This window comes from Siphateles boraxobius, unplaced genomic scaffold (assembly GCF_051911475.1).
Source record: "Siphateles boraxobius isolate OS27281-9 unplaced genomic scaffold, OSU_SipBor_1 25, whole genome shotgun sequence".
NCBI classification, from domain to species: Eukaryota; Metazoa; Chordata; class Actinopteri; order Cypriniformes; family Leuciscidae; genus Siphateles; species Siphateles boraxobius.
In genome coordinates, this window is record NW_027508866.1 from 7,740,556 (window position 1) to 7,763,009 (window position 22,454).

Here is a 22,454-nt window from a genome sequence, read left to right on the forward strand (position 1 = left end):
TCTCTGCATATTGAACAGGGATAGGAATATTTTAAGATCAAAGAATTGTTATACGGCACCTTTTAAGGAACATGTCAGCTGCAAAGTGTTGTAAGAATTTAATCATTAAAAGGTATATTTAAATAATTTTAAAGTAATGAATAGATATAATAAACTCTTTACTTTTTATTAAATGTTATTAACTGTTAAGAATTATAACACTAATTTTTATATCTTAATTCAGCTATAAAAAACAGCCCCCTTGGACTTTTATTTTGAAAGGTACTATAACTATTTAGAGTTAAATTAAAGCATTTAGGTTATAAACAAGTATAATCTTTAGAAAATGATTAGGCCATTCGGTTGTTGACTGGATATGATTATAAGGACTATAATAAAGTTAATAAAATGTACACACAGAAGAAGAAAAAAACAGCAGCCACCTGTGCCCTCTGTAAGTAGGTGGGACCTGTCAAGAAGCTCTGGAAAGTGGAGTTATGAGTTCTCGCGATGCGAGATTTGTGTAGCCAGACTGCGAGACCGACACGATTCCAGTAAGAGTACCGATAAAATTCAGAAATGTCGGGTCGTTCGGTCCGCGCAGAGACCCGAAGCCGCGCTAAAGATGACATTAAGAAAGTGATGGCCGCCATCGAGAGAGTACGGAGATGGTAAGTATAACGGGCAGCGTCAAGACACTTTGAAAGAGAGAAATGTTTTACAAAAGAGAAACTTCAGTCGGAAAGGAGGAGGAGTTTCATAATAGGATGCTGTTTGATTGACACAAGAGACAGCCAATGTCAGCGCACTTGTTTTTATTTTCTCAAGGGACAAGTGGCAGAAAGAGGCGGGACTTAAGAGGTTTTTAAAAGGTTTCTTCATGTGATGAAAAAGTGTAATATGTAGGGACTGTCAGTAACCTGATTTTATTGTTTTTTTTTACTAGTTTATATAATCTATTATACATTTACTGTGCAAAAGAGTAATCCAAGCACACCCAGTAAGGCTTTAGCCCAACAAAACGAAGCACTTTTGTTATTGAAAAAAATGGGGATATTTGATAGGGGTCATCTCATTAACAAATGGACCTTGTAATCCCATGTACCCAAAAAAATCAGCTCTTAGATGAGCCAAAACTTTCTCCATCTGGAAACTTGATAAGTGCTTTTTTCTGCATGGTTGCATTTTTAACATGGTAACTTGATAGAGCTTTTCAAGTCATGTATATGGGAAACCTGTTACACAATTGCTCCATTTCAGGGAGAAGAAATGGGTCACAGTTGGTGATACATCATTAAGAATATTTAAATGGGTTCCCGTGGTGGACACAAAGGAGGTACAACACATCTGAGATGTTCTTTTCTCTTGGTTTTAATTATTCCTTAATGTCATCTGGATAAGCTAAATGCATGTTCAACAATATGTTGTTTCCATTTCATACATATAGATCAAATTATAATCTGCACATATTGTCTGAAACTCCACAGTATTTACTGTATCTGTAACCCGATGTCTTTTAGAAGGACAAGAGCAAAGTGTCTGTGGGTGGAGAATTGCAACGAAAGAATTTTCCCACGGAGGAGGCATCTGATAACGCCTGTTCTGTACTATTAGATTTTCAAGGTAAACAGATGCAAGTTTTAAAGGGTTAATTCACCCAATAATGATTATCTGTCAGTGTTTGCTCACCCTCATTTTGTTCCAAACCCATATGATTTTCTTTCTTTCATGTCAAATTCAAATCTTCTCTTGGTTGCCTCCTGCCTTCTCAGATGACAACAGCAACCAGAGTTCTCTCGACTCATACCAGCATAAAATAGCTGCAGACAGCAGCAATAACTCCAGTCTGCCGCCCAGTGAGCCGGTCAGTCCTGCACCTCAGAGTCTAGACTATCACACAGATGACCCACAGCCGCCCACCCTCGGCCAGGAAATCATGGAAGGTGAGACTCATATCTTGCATTTTCATTAAGTTTAATGTTGACCTCAGAGCTGAGAGATTCATTATATTATATTATATTACTTTTTTTAAATATTAAAAATTCAAATTATTTTTAAAATTCAAATGTTGGTTTAATGTTAATCTCTGAGAGATTCATTACTCATATTATATTATTAATAAATAAATTAAACATTTTCAAAGGTATATTCAGTGTTTCATAAACCCTGAAGCTTTTATAAACCTTGCTGAAATATTTAGACTCCACTGTAAGTTGTTTTCCTCTTTGTGTCATGCTGATTTGTTCTGAACAATTGCGTCGCGCTCTTATCTCTTAAAAATACAAAGTTCACTGTGATCTTTTAGTCAGTTGACCCACTTTTTAAAATGTTAACTTTTTTTTCCTAGAACCGCTGCTGCCGTCGAGTGAGATTGCAGATGAGCCGCCAACACTGATCAAAGAAGATCTTCTCCCCCTCACTGCTCAGGTGCAAAACACTACAAAACTAGCCAGAGGTTGATAATAAAGCATGAATGCAAGGACAGTTATTCTGCCTTGGGTTGCGGGCCTTGCTTGCATTCAACTTCAATCTTTTTTTTTTCTTTTTTTTTGGTTTTATTGGTTTTATTCTCAATGCAACAACTTTCTGTGTCAGCTAGTAATTGTTCCTTTCCCTCTAGGTGCAGGAGGATGAAGACAGTTGTGGAGCCCCACCACTAAAAAGAATTTGTACCGAGCAGGTCTCGGTCATCCAGGCAGCCCCTCTGAGCTAACACACACACACACACACACACACACACACACTGTACACTGGGCATTGATAATCAGCCAGACTGATCACTGACCTTTCTAGAACTGCTGCAAAAGACACAATATGGACCAGACATTGAGAAAGCACTATATTTATTATCGCATGGAATATCTTTGCAACATTTAAGATTTACAAATCTTGGCCTTCCCTTTTTAACTCACTCATACAGAATATGTTTCAATTCTGGTCATGTCGTAATTATTGTTCATTTCTGAAGATCTCGCAGTAGAATTCGGACGTGACATAAATGAAGCATTATTTCTAGGTTAATAAACCAAAATCAAAAGAAGCCAGACTATTAACTGGACATTCCTGTTTACCGGGAGAGCAGATGAATGTACTCTCACTTTAAAGCCCTTCTTGTTGAGTCCTGTTACAGTTATTATAATGATAATAGTTTTATTTTATAGTCAGGGGAATGTGATGCTTGATAAAAAAGAAAGCCATAAAATAATTTCATGTTGACTGAAGGCTTAGCCATTATTGAAGAAAATGTATTTCAAAACAAAGACAAATAGTGAGTTAGGCTATATAACAAGGCTGCTTGAAATATAATTGAATACATCACACTTTATGCACAAATAATCTCATTAGACCACACCATTCTCTTTTAATAAATACAATGACTTAACATGCAGAAGTTCTTCAATCAAATTCTGTGAGTTTACATGCAGATTGAAATGAATGTTTAAGCTATGATTCAAAATATGTAAATAAGATCTAGATTTTCTGTTTGTAGATTCTGGTCTCAGGGTCTCTTAGTGCCTCCAACTGTTTAAGAATCACCCTTCTCATCGTTTTCATTAATTGAACACTTACTCATTTGTTTCAATGTAACACATACATTGAAAGAAGTTATTATTCACTATGTTGGTATTATTCATCAAATTCTATAGGAATTGTATTTGTCTTGTGGGCACATTAAGGTTGATGAAGCAGACATATTGTTATTTGAAGCAAATATTATTAAAATATTAGACATTAATTTCAAGAAACTTCATTTTTGTCATTATTCTTTCAAAACAATAACAAAATACACTCTGTACACTTTTATTCAGCAAGGATGCATTAAATTGATCAAAAGATGCAGTAAAGACATTTACAATGTAAAAAAATGTGTATTTCAAATAAATGCTTTTCTTGTGAACTTTCTGTTCATCAAAGAATCCTAAAAAAGTCTATTAACTGTTTTCAACTTTGATAATAATAAAAAATGTTTCTTGAGCATCAAATCATCATATAAGAATGATTTCTGAAGGATCATGTGACCCTGAAGACTGGAGTAATGATGCTTAAAAAAGCATTACATCACAGGAATAAATTACATTTTAAAATATATGTAAATAGAAAAGTTATTTTAAATTGAAATAATGTTTCACAGTATTATTGTTTTTACTGTATTTTCAGCCTTGGTAAACATACAAGACTTCTTTCAAAAACATTACAAAAATCTTTACGGTAGTGTAGGAGATTCAATATCTGTGTTATTAAAAAGGGGTTGACCAGCGGGTGGCGCTAAAGCCCCATTACCCACTTTAAATCAGAACTATTATTTATTATTTTTGCCCATCAGTTTTATTATTATTATTTATTTGTTTATTTACGTATCTGCATTGTGTTTAATAATGAAATATCTATCTGTGTTGTGTTTTTTCTCTAGTTGTTTTCACTGCATTTCTCTTGCCACATTATTATACAGTACCTTAATTCATACCTAGACGGCGTTTTGGATGTCACAAACGCCTGCAGCATTTTTCTGGCCACGCTAACTATGATGTAGTAGATACTAGTCAGCCAAATATGTTATGAGACACAGCCAGTGTTTTACTCCAGAAGATCGGATAGCATTTTGACGCTCTCTCCTCCGTCAGGTCTCTCAATAACTCACTCAGGCGTTTAACACAACTTGTCTGAGCAGGACAACTTCAGATAAAGCGCAGGCAATAAGTAAAGAGTTCTTAGACGTCGGACCATGCGTGAGGGATTTTGGAAACTTCTTTGTATTTTCATGTTGTCGTTTCGTCCTTTTAAAGCCTCAGCAACTATTTATCAGGTTCCAGTGAGACTGCAGCGCACAGTGTCCGAACACAACACTGGAGCAAACACACTCAACAGGTAAACTCTGTGACTTCATGTGCTCGGTGTGTGTAACATTAGAGAAAGAGATTTACTAACCAGCTGGAGCATCACTGGGTTATTAAACTGATTGATTTAAAGCCTTAGTATATTGCAGGATGATGTATTAAGGTCAATGAACTCGAGTTATAACAGTCAAGCTTTAATGAACTTAAATTAGTCGAGCATTTCTATTATTAACTAATCGAACAATATTTTACTTAATATAAATATTATTCACAACTTTATGTGGCTTACAACTTTTCTAGATGTATATGTAATGTGTACATATAAATATCCTGACAAAAACTGGTGTAGGATTTATTTTGAAACAGTTCTAACTCAGAAAATGCTAGTATTTCACAAATAATTACAAAGAAACGTTGAATTAAACATGACATTTTCATGTAGAAAGACAAATTGTAATTTCTTGTAAAATTTCTTTCAATAATCATTGTTTTATTTACGACTTTGATGAAATAATTTTACAGTGAACATCTATTTGTCATCTGTCCATCTATCTGTTTTGTCATCCTGTTTGTTGTTTCATGTCTATATATATATCTATATATATATATATATATCTATATATCTATATATATATATATATATATATCCTAAACACATCTGTGAAGGCTCATGTGAACCCTGATTGAATTCCCAGAAAAAGCACAAACCAAACCAAAGCCATAAGTATTTATCTTAAAAATGAATAGTTCTTTTTCCCAACAGATGTGGCTAAATATTTTGTGGTTTGACATGCAGTTGAGGTTGAGCTCTTTAGTCTAGACGTGTAGAGCTTCATGTGCGTCTGTGGTCCGGTCACGACTCATCACTATCTGTCCTGTGAAACAATGAAGAACAATGACATGATAGACAAAACGGTCACAATCCTGGGATATTTTGAATCACCTGAGACGTATCAGAAAGGAAGTTTTCCAGATTTTTTTGGTTTTAGTTCTTTTCAAGAACAGATGACAGACACTTCTGGGTGTTGAATAAATGTGGGGAGAGAATAAATCATTCAGTCTCCCATGGTAAAGGAAAAAAGATATGCTTGTGCCACTGAGAGGTTCTTTCTGAGGACTATGCTGTATTTCATTTAGCTTTTGAAGTGAAGGAGCTTCATGACTACTCAAGTCACAGGCTTGTTTGTTTGCCAGTTTTGTTAGTTTTGCGAAAAGGAATTTTAGGAAGACATTTATCACTCTCTACCTAATGCTCTAAATTTCCATGATTTCATTGGCATTCATTTCTCCATGATTTTTTTTCTATTCGATATTTGACATTGCTGGATACTGATTGCTCTGGTCTTTGTCATTGTTTCTGTTTATTCATCATGGAACAAATAAGGAACCGGTGCCAATACACAGTGCAGAAGACAGTTTCATGTCAGACACAAAATGGGACAGAGACTGTTGTGCAGCGACTGTTTCAGAGTTGCCGATGGCCAGGACCATGTGCAAACCTCATCAGGTACAGAGAAAATAAATGATTTCATGGTATAAACTGGATTATACTCTACTATTCACTCTCACATTCACTAACAGACTCTGTGCATGCTTTGCTTTTCTGTATTTTCCCAGCTACAGAACTCTGGTGAGACCTGTGTACAGAGTGACCTACAGGAAAATCACTTCTCTGGAATGGCGATGCTGTCCGGGATTCCATGGGGAAGACTGCAGAGAGGGTGAGGGAGATCATTTCTCACCAATCTCAAGTTCACTGAAGTATTACTGAAGCATTTGAATGTCTGTGAGAGAAAACAATTGTTAGCTGTTAGATGACATTTATCAGTTGTGCCAAGTAAATCATAACATTATCACAGATTTTGTGGTTGGACTCTTTTGATTTGTGTAAGCAAGCAACCACATTGAAACCACCCAGAGGACCCAAGCATCCAGCAAGAGTTTTGCACGAGCAAATAACACTTTCTTGGTGTGTCTTAGTGGGTGGTTCTTTTTCTAATTTAAGTCTCTAAGCAACCAGGAGAGATCCCTTACATTCAGTTTGTGGGTGCGAATGTGAGTGACAACAGCTGGTCTGACTATGGGAATCAATCATCTGGTAGAAAAGGGGAATGAGTCAATAATTGTTCCGGTGAATGTATTTCCCCTCTCTCTATATGAGCACCACACACTTCAGTGCAAAACATTCTTATACTGGCATATATTAACCTGGAGAAAATTCATTTTGGATTGCCCATGTCACAAAGTATGCTCAGATTTGCCATGACACAAAAATCTGCAATCAAAAGTCAATATGTCTCAATATGAATATTTCTTATATTCTTCCAAGACTAAATTTTCTGTATATCTAATGTGATTCTATTCGTATTTATCCTAAAGAATTTTAGGAGGAGTATCTGAGACAAGTTCTTTGGAAGTCTACTACTTAAATAATAGAGCCAATGCATCCTTTTCCTAACTTTTTGTGGGTATAAACACAAAGATCTGTATGTATTTTACCTGGTAACCCTGTCTAATGTCAATGTCATGCCATATTGGTACAGTTACACTCCTTACTTACACACTTTACTCCTAATAAAGAACTAATCATAATTAAAACCAGCACAGCTCTGGGTCTTTGCATATATGGGTAAATCCATTTTAATTAAAATAAAATAAATAGCTGGAAGAAAATATTTTGAATTAAGGAAATGAGTCAATGCTTTTAAATAATTTTAATTTATTTGACACAGCACAGTTAGATGTGGTAGAGGTCACAAGAGTCCAAATCATTTAGACCCAATAAGGATAATTGACCCATGACACACATTCCCATGTTTTTCTGGATGCTGGTTTTAATGAACCTCTTCCCCACAGCAGACTGACTGGCCCGTTTGCGGTGTCTCTTTTCAAATCATTCCCTGTGAGAGGTGGATGATTTAGTTTGGTTCAAATCCAAGGGCGCCATGGTCTCTGACATGTAAATAAATCAGAAATCTTCATTCCCCATCCCTTTCTTCTTTCTCCTTCCTCCTCCCTTTTATCCCTCTCCATTGGGCTCATAGCTTCAGCCTGAGGCTGTCAATCCCCTGGGTCTCAGGCCCCTCTGTGTTTGGTTTATTTAAGAACATATTTTTGGACTTTGGATTGTGACTCGTAGTCAAACAGCTCAAGTTAGGTCAAAGTAAGTCGTGTGAAATCCCAACATTTCCATTTATTGTGTGAAATGAGGCCTAAAGAAGAATGCTGTGTCTGATTTTTAGTCATTAAAAAACTTTTTTTTACATTTCCGGGTTTGGAACGTAGTTAAACCAAAGCAGGGTGAACTTGTACATGGGTGGATGACCATTGCAAATATAGCCATTATAATTATTTTATTGCATTCCAATTTGCTCCAACAGCAGCTGTATTAGAAACCCCATATTTTAATGCAAGGGTAAAATATCACTAAGTATAGTGTTATAAATATACTCTTCTTAAAGAAATGTTAGTGGAAAGGGTGCTTTATCTATTACGAGGCTCTAAATGGGCGATTCACGCCAATTTTAAAACATGAGACACATGAATCAAATGCAATGGGAAATTATGGGAAATGTGGAATGGGAAAATAATGCAAGGAATAGACCCAAGCGCACAGCCATCTTTAGAATTTTGTTTTTGAACTTTCGTTTTTGCGATAGCTCAGTATATTTCTAGTGCAATGCTGTCGAAGAGTAATTAGCTGGTGAAGAAGTGGATTTACTTATTGTAGAGTTAACTAAAGTTATCATGAAGCGCATGTCAACAAATGTCTGTAGACCGGGAAGATTTTAAAACAGTGGAATGCAAATGAAAAACGTGGAATGCATTGAAAATGTGAAGATGCGGGCAGTGGAATGGAAAAAAATGTAAGGTCTCAAGACACGTTTTTTAAAAAGTTGAACTAACTTGAGCATGAGTTTTCTGAACGCGGTGCCATGCGAAAGAAACAAGACACTAATGTTCAAACACATCCATCTAGGGCATGTTTACATAGAAAAACAATGGAAGTGCAGCGCCGAACGGCTTCTGTGTGAACGGACAATTCGAATACTTAATTTGGGGCCAAGCACCAAAGGTGCGGAGGCATCTATTGTATCTGTTCCGGTTCTTATTCTTCTTCTTCTTCCGTTTCTTCTTCCGACTGGGCGTCTATGGCAGCCCATAGAACCGCTTGCAGGAAAGTTGTGAAATTTGACACACTGATAGAGGATAGTCTGAACTGTCACCATAGCAAATTTGGAGTCTCTAACTCAATCCGACTAGCGCCACCAACTGTCCGAACTTTCACTCATGTTTATGCTAATAACTTTGGAACCATAATGGCTAGAAACCAAATTATTTTTTCCATTGATTCCTTAGCTCAAGACAATTCGATTGCACCGTATGACGTCATTTTCCGTAATGAAAATTTGTCTGCCATTTTGAATTCTCCGAAAAAACTACTTTTTCGAACTCCTCCTTGGACGATGATCCGATTTCCACGAAAATTGTTAATAGTTAACAAAAAAAGTTAATACCCAAAAATGTCAAAATATTTATAGAAAGTGGTAGTAAAATCCAATCAAAGTCAGGTGTCAGTCATTTTTTATGTGTTTATACATATAAATGTCTATAACTCCAAAACAAAATGAGACATTTTCACCAAATCTGACACACACATGTATGGTCTCACTCTGAGGACACATGAAAAAAATTGTGGGATTGTGCCACTGGTTGGCGCTATAATAGAACAAAACGTGAAATTGCCATTGAATTCAATACAGTTTTGTGATTTAAAATGCTATACTTAACGAATGCTTTGGTGTAACATTACCAAACATAGTATGTGCCATCAGCAGAATTTTTCTTTTAAAACATTCTTTTTCGAACTTCTCCTAGACCATTCGTCTGATTTTCACCAAAATCGAAACGTATCACCTCCAGACCGTGTCGACTAAAAGTTAAGGATTTCGTTACGATAGACGAAACAGTTTCCGTATACCACAGCATCAAATTTGAGACATGCTGCCAAAATGACTATTCAGGCTTTATCTCTGCAATGCCTTGACATTTTGACACCAAACTTTGTATGTGATACTGATACTGGTCTTAATAGATTCCTTGGGTTATGCCAAAAACATAGATACCAATTTTGCCATAATCAGCCAAACTTCCTGTCCGCCATCTTTATTTTCTTTTAAAACATTATTTTTCGAACTTCTCCTAGATCATTCGTCTGATTTTCACCAAAATCGAATCGTATCATCTCCAGACCGTGCCGACAAAAAGTTAAGGATTTCGTGACGATAGACAAAACCGTTTTCGTATACCACAGCATCAAATTTGAGACATGCTGCCAAAATGACAATTCAGGCTTTATCTCTGCAATGCCTTGACATTTTGACACCATAACTGCGCCACCTATTGGTCGAATGTGATAAACCATTAAATCATCTTATAAGTTGCTTTATATATGATTTTTCAGCCATTTGCCCAAAATCCTCTTAAAATGTTTCTAATTGCTCCTTGCTGCAGTTGGTCTGACACTCCCAGCCATGTTGGCATGTCTTGTCGGCTTCTTTGCTCTTGGCCCCGTAATGGCTGCTTGCAGCTATATTTCTTATTGTTATTCCCTGTCTTCGTCCACTGAAACTGGTGTCTCTCGTGTCACACCACAGACTCTTTTATGTTTCATGATGTACAATTCATGTCCATGTATTTATTCATTCGGTGAACTATTTACTATAGCTGTTGTCATCAGGTAGGATTCAGACCTTGGTGAACAATCCAGCTATATATATAAACAGAATGCAATAAGAAACTTAAAATGATTCATTCTCCCCTGGAGTTGTGGTTTATATGTTTATTCATATCACTTTGACAGTTATTGAGAATTTTGTGACTATCTGTGGTCATGTTGAACCACATTAGTGATGTTTAGTACTTCAGGAATGTACAGTGTCAAAAATTCATGTGCCTTGTATTAAAAGATACCAGTGTGATGAAGTTGTTTGTTCATTAATGCAGCCCAGAAAAATAAATCTTTTCCATCCATCAGATTAGTCAGCAAAATGCTGGACTTTTTGTTGCTGTCCCTTCCTCGGTTAGTTTTGTTTTGTTCTTAAATGGATTCCTTGTATATTGAAGCCAGTTCTTCTCTTGATCTCATTAAATTTCCATATCAGTATGTCAAAGACTCTATTAATTCTGATCAATTGTGTTCAACTATGTGAAAAGTATGGCTTCATGTTTGACTAAGAATGAGTAGACATTAAGGAATGCTAGAGTGCAAAGCTGTTGAGGGAGGATGGTTGCAGCTGGGATCGACAGCTGTAAGAGATCCTTTGTCCCGTAACGGCATTTCAATTGTCACTAGAACATTTCAAAAAATGTTAGACATATGAAACATAAAAGACTTAAAAAAAAAAAAAAACGACCCTAAAGTTTTGAATGTTAGTGTAGAAATACAACAGGTTTCCAAAAACAAATCAAATTATTATCTTGGAAATTTTTACTTTGATTTGCATAATACAGCATAAGACATTGTATGTTTTCTACCCACTGTTAGAGTAAAGATAGATTACCTACTCTACTTTTTTCTTATTTAGTCTAACTTTTCATGTAAGCATGTTGCACATAACAGTGGTTTGGGAGGACGAAGTTAGTTTGATCCCTAAAAGACAATCTAAACAAAATTTGGAGTGGTTTTTACTAGTACATTTACTAAACAGTTAAGTTAAAACAAGTAATTAATTTTATCAACAGTACATAATATTATGGCTCCCTGAGGGTTCTTCGATTACAGTTTGAAAACCACCAAACCCTGATTGTTAGACTAAAGGCATTAGTCATTCATGGGAACAATTCCCATCAGCAGAATTACTTGGGTACTCGAACTTCCCATAATGCCCTGGTCAGGGTCTTATCTATATCTATAGGCTATAGTTTGCTCCAGCTGTCTTTCTTACTACCCCCATACCGGGTTTCCAGGAGGCCTGGCAGAGTTTCAAATCTATCACCTGCTTAACAAATTCCTTTATTGAGATTGTGATCAGTATCCCTAGCTGTGGGAAAATGGGATGTCTGTGGAGTGGTATCTCATGATTGATGAGGAGCGTGTGCTCCAGCCCCCTCAGCTGCCTGTGGCGGGTGAGATCATCTCATTTCTGTGGTGGAGCACAGATGGACAAGCCAATGCGTTCTACCTGATCATTAGGGTAACTTGTAAGACTATGAACCCAAAACTGTATCTCATAAATGCACTGTGAATATAATCAGTGTGCAAATTATACAGTGACCAACGCCAACAGACACATTCATGACCAGTTGCAACAGGACACGTTCTTTGGGTTTTTCAGTACCCTTGTCAGCATCTGTTGCTGTTAGTTGGCGCTTGTTTTCGCTGACTGAACATGTCAGCGTTTGGCGGGTTGTGCAGTGCCTGAGATGTGACATACTGTAATCTGGTGATTGTCTACATTAATCAGCGTGTGTGTGGGTGCAGTGAGAATTAGCCATTAAGCAACTCAAAATGTCTTTTGGTGCCTGCAGTGTCTCTAGTTATTCTAGAATAAATACAATGTGGAATAATTAAAAATTTTAAATGTTTTTTCCCCCCAAATTATTCCAAACTTTTGACTTATAGTGTATATTTATATATAGAGTATATTATAGATTATTGTATATGTATGTAAGATGTATTATGTACTATGTTGCATCTTTGTAGCTCTGTGATCTGATTTACTTGTGATTTAACTTTTTGTGGTTACTTTTTAAAATGTTGTTAAAATATTTATTGAATATTAAGTTTTAGTGATGATAACTTACTTACTATTAGTGTTTAGTAAGCCCAACTTATGTCTTCGTTTTGACTTTCTTTTGGGGTTTGAGCCTTAAATGGGGGTGGGAACCTCCAAAACACCCTGTAATTTCCACCATGAACAGTGTTGGATAAGTTACTCTAAAAAAGTAATTAATTACTAGCTAATTACATCTTAAACAGTGAAATTAGATTACTGTATCAATTACTCTCTCCAAAAAGTGTTGCATTACTCATTACCAATTACTTTCTAAATCCCATATCAACCTCGACCAGTTGAACAATACAAGGATGAAACGGCTCTTTCAATGAATAATATAAAATTGCATAAATTCATCTTGAAATTATTATTCTCTCTATTTAAAGGGAGATGGTTGCATTTAAAACATAGATTTTAACATTAGACGTTAAATGTTATGTTAAATACACGATTGTTTTATATAGAATTGTTTTATAGTCTATACAGTGTTTAAAGCAATTACATCAGAAGGAACTATTAAATTACAGAAAAATTAAGAGTAATCCCTTTACTTTTTCAAGTCAAAAGTAATTGAATTACACTAATTAATTAGTGATGCATTACACCCAACACTGACCATGAATATAAATTTGTCTAAATAATCAAAGTAGGGCTGAACAAAAATGATTAAAATGATTATTTTGCTGAAAATAATTACTCTTATTAAATTATGCCTATTCAACTTTTCAGACCAAGAAACACATCTGATCCCCTTGGACTGTCCAAGTACCACATAGTCACCGACATGGGCTATGCATAATAGTCTAAAACAATATTACAATAGATCAGAAACATGAACATCACAATTTTAACAAATGCGAGACAGCACAGCTGCAAGGTGTTGTGGTTGCAGCTGGAATCAACAGCTGTAAGAGATCCTTTGTCCCTCAACATTATTCCAACTGACACTAGAGAGCAACTCCCGTCTCCCAGTGATATTATGTAATAAATGAAATGTCAAATGTAAATTAAAATGTTAATTTAATTTAGTTATTTATGTAGGTGCTTCACAAACCAAATAAGCAATTACGTGAAAGTGCATTTTAAACTGAATTGAATTTAGATTTGTTTAGTCTGCTTGTATACTATACGCTTCAGGGGAATACCATTTCCAGCGAATGAATCCCAAAGAGGAATGGCAAGCAATTACCAGTTTTCCTGCAATGCATGTGCCCAAAGTATTTGTTTGAGGGCAGATACAGAGACTGAAGTTCATTACTAACAAGTCTGCTTGTATTTAGCATAGAAAAAAGTTGATGACGCACAATCTAGATCTGGCAATACAGCTAATTCAAATTCTATATAAAACAAATTCATTGCATCGCATTTTACCAATAAACCACTTTATAAACTGCATTCAGAAGTTTCTTGTGTCTTCATAATCTCTGAAAACCCCATCAGTCTCTGCCAGAATGCTGTTAATGGGTGTGGAGTCTTAACGTGGTCAGCTTGCATGTGTGATTTGTGTATTTGTACTTCTTGAGTCGCACTCTTCTTTGGTACATCAATACATCACTGATGTCTGTGCTGGAACATGTTTGCGTAACTTTATTAACCATGTCAGTTTTAATAAAATCATTGTGCTAGTTCCAAAAAATTCCCTCGCATCTGCAGAAAGCATAACGGTCCAGTGTCTGCAGATCCCATTGTGCTGCTCTACTTTACAGCTCATCCGTTGGGTGTTTTTCCAGAAAACGTTAATTTGTCCACTGATCTGAGAGCGGTCCGGTATCCAGCAGAGCCCTGCGTTACGGCCAAGGCACAAAGAGAACAGGCATGTCAGAGACAGCTGAACATTTCAATCTGCGTTTTCATAGTCTGCCAAACTTCAACATCGCTTTAACTTGCACACAGCATTCGGTCATACATCACCCAGTGCCATGGAGTCCCAACAAAGTAAATATTACAGAACTAGTGTTTTATATTTTATTTTTTAGCATAACTGATATAGAGTGAATGGCATTCTTTGGGTTTCCCAGCATGGGTGTTTCCTCAGAGACATGCAGTAAGCATTGCCCTTTAATGCAGTCCTTAAGACAAAGACATGTCAACTTTCTTGCTCTGTTGGATGTGTATATTGTGGTGAGGAGTGACACATTTTTTATTTTGTGCTTCATGGAATGAGCTAATGTCCCTTCAAGAGGTCTGGCATCCAAACTGTTTTTTTATGACACTGTGACATGCTTTTAGTCTTGTAATGTTAAAGTCAATTGAGAGCAGATGATAAAGCTTGTAGTGTTCTAAATGTCTCATTGGAAGAAAATAGAAGTAATGATGTTATGATCATTTTGTTTTGTTGCCAAGTAGTTTGCTGCTGCGTACTAACTAAAATTAGCGAAACAACTAGCTTTGGTCTGTCAACTACCCACATTGCCCAGTAGTTTAGATGTTTTTAAAGTAGTGGAAGTCTGGTTTATTTTAGTGGTCCATTTGAATGTACACAAATGAGTCCAGAAATGAGTCCTGTACTGCATTTTTGGTATTTTATGTCTTTTCAACACTCTCTCAGAAAAAAAGGTACAAAAGCTGTCACTGGGACAGTACCCTTCAAAAGGGTTCTGATATGTGCCATTTAGGTACTAATATGTACACTTTTGGTACCGATATGTACCTTTGAGGGACCAATATGCACTCTTTAGGTACAAAGGTGTACCTTTTGAAAAGGTACAGCCACAGTGACAGCTTTTGTACTTTTTTTTCCTGAGAGTGAACCAGTCAAAAATTAAGGTGGTTAGTTTCTTTGCTTTTAGCTGTATTTAGTTCCTGATGGATGAAATCAAGTCCTGTTCTACAATTGTTCTCATTCAATTTCACAGAGAAACAAAGACTGGGGTTGGTAAGAATTTTCTTTTATGCTTTATTTGATCAAAATACAGTAAAAACAGTAACGTTGTGAAATATTAAAATTTAATATTTCGTATTTTTTATTTGAATATATTTTAAAATATTATACCTGTAATGGTAAAGCTGAATTTTCAGAATCATTACTCCAGTCTTCAGTGTCATATGATCCTTCAGAAAATATTCTAATATGCTGATTTGCTGCTCAAACATTTCTTTATTATTACCAAAATAACTTATTCGAAAGAAAACTTCTATAACATCATGAACAAAATAATCTGTCACTTTTGACCAATTTAATGTGTCCATGCTGAATAAAAGTATTTTGTTTTAAAACTTTTTTTCCTGACCTCAAACTTTTAAATGGCGATGTCAAATATGTAAAAAAAAAAAAAAAAATGGCTTGCAAACAACAATTCGTGTTTACATTAAAGTAGCTTCCCCAGCTCAGCATAATCAGTTTTAGTTTCTGAGACATTTTGTATTTTGTGAAGTTTAATAAAGTTTAATTTCTAATCTCATTATCTGTGTATTGCATTTCACATATAAAATTTCACCACTAAGAGATCAGCTGCAATTAATCATCATCTCATTTCATGCCAAATGATTCCCAAGATCGCTCTTCCTCCACAGAAAGGTCCAGCACCTTGTGGTTGTCTTCAGCTCCTGACCAGCTCTGCGCTGTGAGGAGTGTCTCTCTCAAAAGAGAAAGGTGAATTTTGGGGAAACCCAGAGTGAGATATTTCCCTTCACTCGGTTTCAATGCATACGGAAAACCACGGCTGGCCAATGTCTGGTTTTCCTGTTCCTTTTCATACCCCAGAGAGGGATGTCAACCAAAGATATGATTGAACTCATTTAGTGTCTCTCTAACAAGTTCTCATTGTTCACAAAACAACACTGAGCATATAACTGATATTTTGTTTCGGGATTGATTTCATTTTTTGACTACAAATCAGTGACTCTGGAATGATCCTTGGAATTTTAAGGACAGTATGAATGAATGTGTCTTTGTTACGGTCGTAGTGAGAGCATCCCTAACCTCATTCAGATCAGTTCTGTTTACCACTTTGACTAGTGTGCAATTATAATATTGCAAAAACGGAGCAAACTTTAGATTGAATGATCATAGATTTGACTTATGACTCAACAGATGGCTGAGAGATTTATAGCATTTGCTTAATCCATTCACTCTGTGCTATTTAATTTTTTTATGGTTAAAATTCCCCCTTTCTCTGCTGTCATACCACGTTACCTCAACATCTTTTTTTTTTCATTCATCCCTTTAGAGTGCATGAACTGTACTGGTTATGCTGACGTCAAAGAGCGCTTGGGTGTCATTGAAGCTCAGGTAAGATAGAAATCTAGGTAACCTCTTGTGTTAACCAGTCACATTTAAGTTAAGATGGTAAGTGTGTGTTTTTTCTTTTTTAACAGATAATGTTACTGAGAGATGCAGAGGCACCCCCTCTCCCTCTTTCCAGCCAATCACTTGAGAGAACAGCTGATAATGAGGTGGACAGGGCACACCCCTCACCAATAACACCCAATGCCATTGGCCGACCAGGTAAGAAAAAATTCTGTGTTTTACTATACTTTTCTTTAGGATGCGTCATTTCATACGATATTTATCTGTTTTATTTTATTTTATTGTTTATTTTATATAAAATTAAATCTAAAAATAGATCAAATTCATACATATTTATAAATAGAAGTTTTAAATGTTTTTGTTTTATATTTTATATTGTCTTAATCAGAATTCTATTCCCAGGACCAAAAGGACAACCAGGACCTGTTGGGCTCCCAGGTCCCCCTGGTCCTCCTGGACCTTTAGGAAAGATAGGGTTTAATGGAAAACCTGGTCCTTTGGGACCTAGAGGTAAGAACTAACTCTTTACCTTGACTGGGAATATTAAAGCAAATATTTTCACTTAGCTACACAGCTCCCCTGGTTACGTCTGATCTCTGTAGGACCTCAAGGTCTGCGAGGTCCTCCAGGAGAAAGAGGCCTTCCTGGTCCGCCGGGCCCTGCTGCATCCTCTCCCTTCTCCATTAGGGGAGATGTTTTCACTCTAATGGCTAAACAACATGGCGAATGTGAGTACAGTCCACATGAAACATACGGTTCACTGTCTACATTTGTTTAATTTATGACTTTAAAGGGATAGTTCGCCCAAAAATGAAAATTCTGTCATTAATTACTCATGTCGTTCCAGACCTGTAAGACTTTTGTTCATCTTCCGAACACAAATGATGATTTTTGTAATGAATTCTAAAAGCTTTTTGTCCTTCCATAGACTTCTATGCAACTACCAATTTGACGCTTCAAAAAGTTCATAAAGAGATTGTAAAACTAATCCATATGAATTGAGCAGTTTAGTCCAAATCTTCTGAAGAGACTCGATTGCTTAATATGATGAACAGATTTAATTTATGCTTTGATCAGCGAACATAAACAGAAGTTCAATCTAACCTGCTTGACGTGCGGGAACAAACCTCACTGGTTCTTGTGGAAGCTCAAATGCGCTACGTAACATACGAGAATGGTTCTCACACGTCAAACGAATATGTTTGAGCCTGCGTTTACCACAACTGATGTGTGAGTTGATGAATGTTTATAAATTAAATGAATTAAAGAATAAATTATGAATAAAAGCTTAAATCTGTTCATCATATAAAGCGATAGTGTCTCTACAGAAAATTTGGACTAAACCGCTCAATTCATATTAATTAGTTTTACGATCTCTTTATGAACTTTTTGAAGCGTCAAAGTGGTAGTTGCGTAGCTGTCAATGGAAGGACAGAATGCTCTCAGATTTCATTGAAAATATCTTCATCCGTGTTCCGTAGAAAGACATGAGGGTGAGTATTTAAAGGGATAGTTCACCCAAAAATGAAAATTCTGTCAGTATTTACTCACCCTCATGTAGTTCCAACCCCGTAAGACCTTCGTTCATCTTTGGACCACGAATTAAGATATTTTTGATGAAATCTGAGAGCTGGATAACTCCTCCATAGGCTTCTTCAGGGATTCAAACTTGCCAGCCCAGAAAAGTCATTAAAGACATCGTTAAAATAGTCCAAGTGACTACAGTGGCTCAATCTTAAGTTTATCAAGCGACGAGAATACTTTTTGTGCGCAAAATCAAACAAAAATAATGACTTTATTTCAACTATTCATTTCCTTCTCTGTAGGCCTCTAGTCAGTTACCGTAGTGTGATTGCGTAGAGCTACATCACACGTAGGCTCACTATTGGCCGACGCTGGTCATGTGGGTGATGCATGTGACGTACAACAACAGAAGCTTACACTATTATACTAGTGAACTATATCGAGGCCCACAGAAAAGGAAATTAATAGTTGAAATAAAGTCGTTATTTTAGTTTGTTTTTTGTACACAAAAAGTATTCTCGTCGCTTGATAAACTTAAGATTGAGCCACTGTAGTGACTTGGACTAATTTAACGATATCTTTAATAACTTTTTGGGGCGGGCAAGTTTCAATCCCTGAAGAAGCCTATGGATTAGTATGGAGGAATGATCCAGCTCTCAGATTTCATCAAAAATATCTTAATTCGTGTTCCGAAGATGAACGAAGGTCTTACGGGGTTGGAACTACATGAGGGTGAGTAAATACTGACAGTATTTTCATTTTTGGGTGATCTATCCCTTTAATGACAGAATTTTCACCATTATTAATCAGGGTTAAAGAAAATAAGGAATTGATTACGTAAATGATTTGTAACAGCAGAAACCTTTCAAATGTTATTCTCAAAATGACCATAAGATGGAAGCATTTGAGTAGTATCTGCTTGGATAAACGTCTCAGAGCTCTGGCTCACTTTAAGAGTCTGGTTGGCTTCTGTCTGTCAGTAGTTAATCAGAGTCATTTGTTAGCTGTCTGTGAAGCAGCATGAATCTGGATAACTCAAAACAGAACCTGAGGAGCAAATCCTTTTGAGCAGAACAGCGGTACAGCTCAAATCACATTTGCTGCAAGTGAAGTTACATTACATTACATGTTTCAGATGCGGATAGTGACTTTGCTGCCTATCGTGACCTACAGACTTTCCTTGGTCCCCCCGGGCCCTCTGGCCCTCCTGGTCCGCCAGGTATGCCAGAACATCAGAGCATACATAACAGTTTCACCTGGTATCACCCACCCATTTCATCACACATTTAATCTTATATCCATATGTGTTGAACAGGGCCTGCCGGACCACCTGGACACCCGGGTGCCCCGGGGAAAAATGTAAGGCATTTTTATCATTATGTAATGTATTTAGAATATATTTTAGGATAAATAGAAATAATTAAGAATATATTTAGTGTTCTTGAAGATTATACATGAAATGTACTCTAAAATAGTATGCATTTACAGTTTGTATGAGGAAAGAAATAATTGACCAATACATATGGATATATAAGGCACAGTGTACTTATTATTTCACATTCATCATAGGCTGCCTTAAGCTTTTCAGGCACACCAGGTGACAGGGGACCCAAAGGAGATCCAGGAGAAAGAGTGAGTCATCAATAAAGACTTACATTTAGATAGAAATTACATCTTTATCTTATACATTTTGCATTTTACATAAAAATGTACCCTTTTTTATTTGGGCTAATTAGATTGTATCACTCTATTTTCAAAGGGTCCACTTGGAATAACAGGAAAGCAAGGGCAGCCTGTGAGTGCACATTTATATTTATAACAATTATTTATTTTTTTGTTTTATTATCATTTTTAATCAATTCATAAATCAATTAATTTATTTTGCAATGCATTTCATTTTTATAATTAAGATAATTAAATTTAATTAAAAATTGTTTGTATTTAATATATATATATATATACACATACATATATACATACATACATACATACATGTATATAAAATTCATTTTGTGAGCAGGGTGTTCCAGGTTCTAAAGGTGAGCCGGGAGAGACTCCAGGAGAGGTAAGGATGACGCACAAAAAAATGGGATCGTTTTGGATGTGTAGTTATGATGATTTATTGTCACATGCTAAAGCTCAGCCTTCTTGCAGTTGCAGCAGTTGAGGGAAGCGCTGAAGATTTTGGCCGAGAGGGTCCTCATTCTAGAACACATGATCGGCATTCATGGTGAGAATTATGGATTAATATTAATCTAGATTTCCAGTAATAAGTTATAACTAGACTCAGTTGGATTCCAGAGCGTCATTAGTATCCCATGGCGTAAGCTGTTAGCTACCAGAGAGGTTAGCAACTGTATTTAGCAATTATTTAGTAATGACTTTAACGTTGCATGAGGATGAATTGCTTTTAAGGATAAAATTGACATCAGAGGACCATAAATATACAGCCAACTATTTATTTTTAGACAAACTTTTTTTTTGTTCCTTTAATTTTATCACTCTACCCAGATACTCTGTTGGACTCTGGTTCTGGAATAGATCTCCTGGCAGACTTCATGCTAACAGGCAGTGCTAAAAGTGTTGGTGCTGCCAGACCCTCCTCTCCTCTTACCTCGGACAGAGAGTAGCCGGACTCTGTTGGGTATGAAGAGTGAATAACAAACACTTGTGACCACAAGACCTTTATCTCCTGTCTGTTGTTCTGAAGGACCCATCGCTCAATGTATTTGTTGATGAGTATAATGAAAGTGGCACTGATCTATTCTATTTTTTTTACTTTATGTATTTTATGTTTAATGTTAATATTCTGTCTGAAAACCATTTTCATCGCCATTCACAATCCATTCATCTTCTGTAATGTGATGTATTTCAAGGGCGGGCCTTTATTTTATCCACCAGGAATTGATTGGATGTTTAAAAAATGGGCATTACTTACAGAATAGAGCCTGAATGTGAGTTTGCTAAAATGATGACTAACTAGCTATTTTGCTATTGGTTAGAAGTATCAAAGTGATGTCAGCAGAAAAAAAAAGTTATTTTATAGTAAGAGCAAGTTATTAGATCTTGATTAAAGATTATAAAAACAAAGACTGAATAACATGCACCTATTAATCATTCACAATAAGAACAGAAACATGCATTAAGAATGTAACTGGAATCAATTTTTTTAGTGACTTTAAGTGTGTATTTACTGTAGTTTGTTTCTTTAATGATAGTAAAAGTGAGGATTTTGGACTGGCAGGATATCTGGGGTAATTGATTTACATGATGATTTAAATGATTATACAAACAAAAAATTGAATTCTTCACACTATTCAGTTCTTAATGAGCTTTTTGTTGCATGAATTATGATTTTATCTAGCTAGAATTTTTTATTGTCATTAAAAAAAGTATAGTCATGAAGACTTTCCAGAAAACAAAAAAGGCACAATTTTTCTTGTCATTTCCTTTTTGTTTTCTGATCGATGATCTCATGCACATAATTATATTTAGCACTCTTAGCAGTGGCTTTGTTTGAAAACAATTCAAGTCTCAAAGCTCACAGCAACCGTGAAAAATACACTAGAATAGAACTTTAAAACCAAATTTAGCCCTTTGCCTGTATAGAAAGGGCAACGTCTACCACAATAAATTGTGTTTACACCTCTGCTCACCTGTTCTTATTCATAAAGCCTATCATTGACTCGCTGAAAAGCCAAAATGGCAGAACGCACCCCTCTGCTATTAATAGGGTTGCAGTGAATAGCCAGAGAGACACAAAAGGCCCTGTTGACCTTGTTCGCAGAGGACCGTTCAACACGCCATTGTGGCGTTAAGCTTATTGTTGCGCTTGAGCTTTTGTAATCCCCTCAGGAGGGAACAAAATCTTTCTGAATCTTGAGCTTTTTCTTGTTGTTGAGTTAAGAAAGAAGCCATGTCTGAAGTGTTTGTTCAAAAAGTCTCCCACAGTAAAACTTTACGTTATTGAGATTGTTTGTATTTTGATTTTTGACTTTTTAAATAAATTTTTTTATGGGAAACAACATTTTTCATTTACTTATTTATGGATGGATGGTATTTTAGCGAGTTTAAACCCTCCAACAACAA

General features: G+C 36.0%; 2 protein-coding genes across 3 annotated transcripts; both read left to right on the forward strand.

The window, feature by feature from the left end:
* The first annotated feature begins 481 nt into the window (after window positions 1–481).
* Window positions 482–3,962, forward strand: bcl7ba (BAF chromatin remodeling complex subunit BCL7B a). Its single transcript, XM_077242322.1, has 6 exons — window positions 482–650; window positions 1,240–1,315; window positions 1,500–1,602; window positions 1,752–1,922; window positions 2,327–2,406; window positions 2,600–3,962. Exons 1-6 carry the CDS (start codon window positions 559–561, stop codon window positions 2,690–2,692), a joined length of 615 nt encoding a protein of 204 aa, XP_077098437.1. The 5' UTR covers window positions 482–558; the 3' UTR covers window positions 2,693–3,962.
* Window positions 3,963–4,539: 577 nt separating this feature from the next.
* col26a1 (collagen, type XXVI, alpha 1) lies at window positions 4,540–22,387 on the forward strand. 2 transcript variants are annotated; one of them, XM_077242351.1, is made up of 14 exons: window positions 4,540–4,845; window positions 6,199–6,321; window positions 6,432–6,535; window positions 16,762–16,823; window positions 16,910–17,039; window positions 17,244–17,351; window positions 17,444–17,569; window positions 19,501–19,584; window positions 19,681–19,724; window positions 19,935–19,997; window positions 20,125–20,160; window positions 20,386–20,430; window positions 20,520–20,595; window positions 20,877–22,387. In XM_077242351.1, exons 1-14 carry the CDS (start codon window positions 4,703–4,705, stop codon window positions 20,993–20,995), a joined length of 1,263 nt encoding a protein of 420 aa, XP_077098466.1. In that variant the 5' UTR covers window positions 4,540–4,702; the 3' UTR covers window positions 20,996–22,387. The 2 variants fall into 2 exon arrangements, with proteins under 2 accessions (XP_077098466.1, XP_077098467.1); XM_077242352.1 differs by having other exon boundaries at window positions 4,560–4,845; window positions 6,438–6,535.
* The last annotated feature ends 67 nt before the right edge of the window (window positions 22,388–22,454 follow it).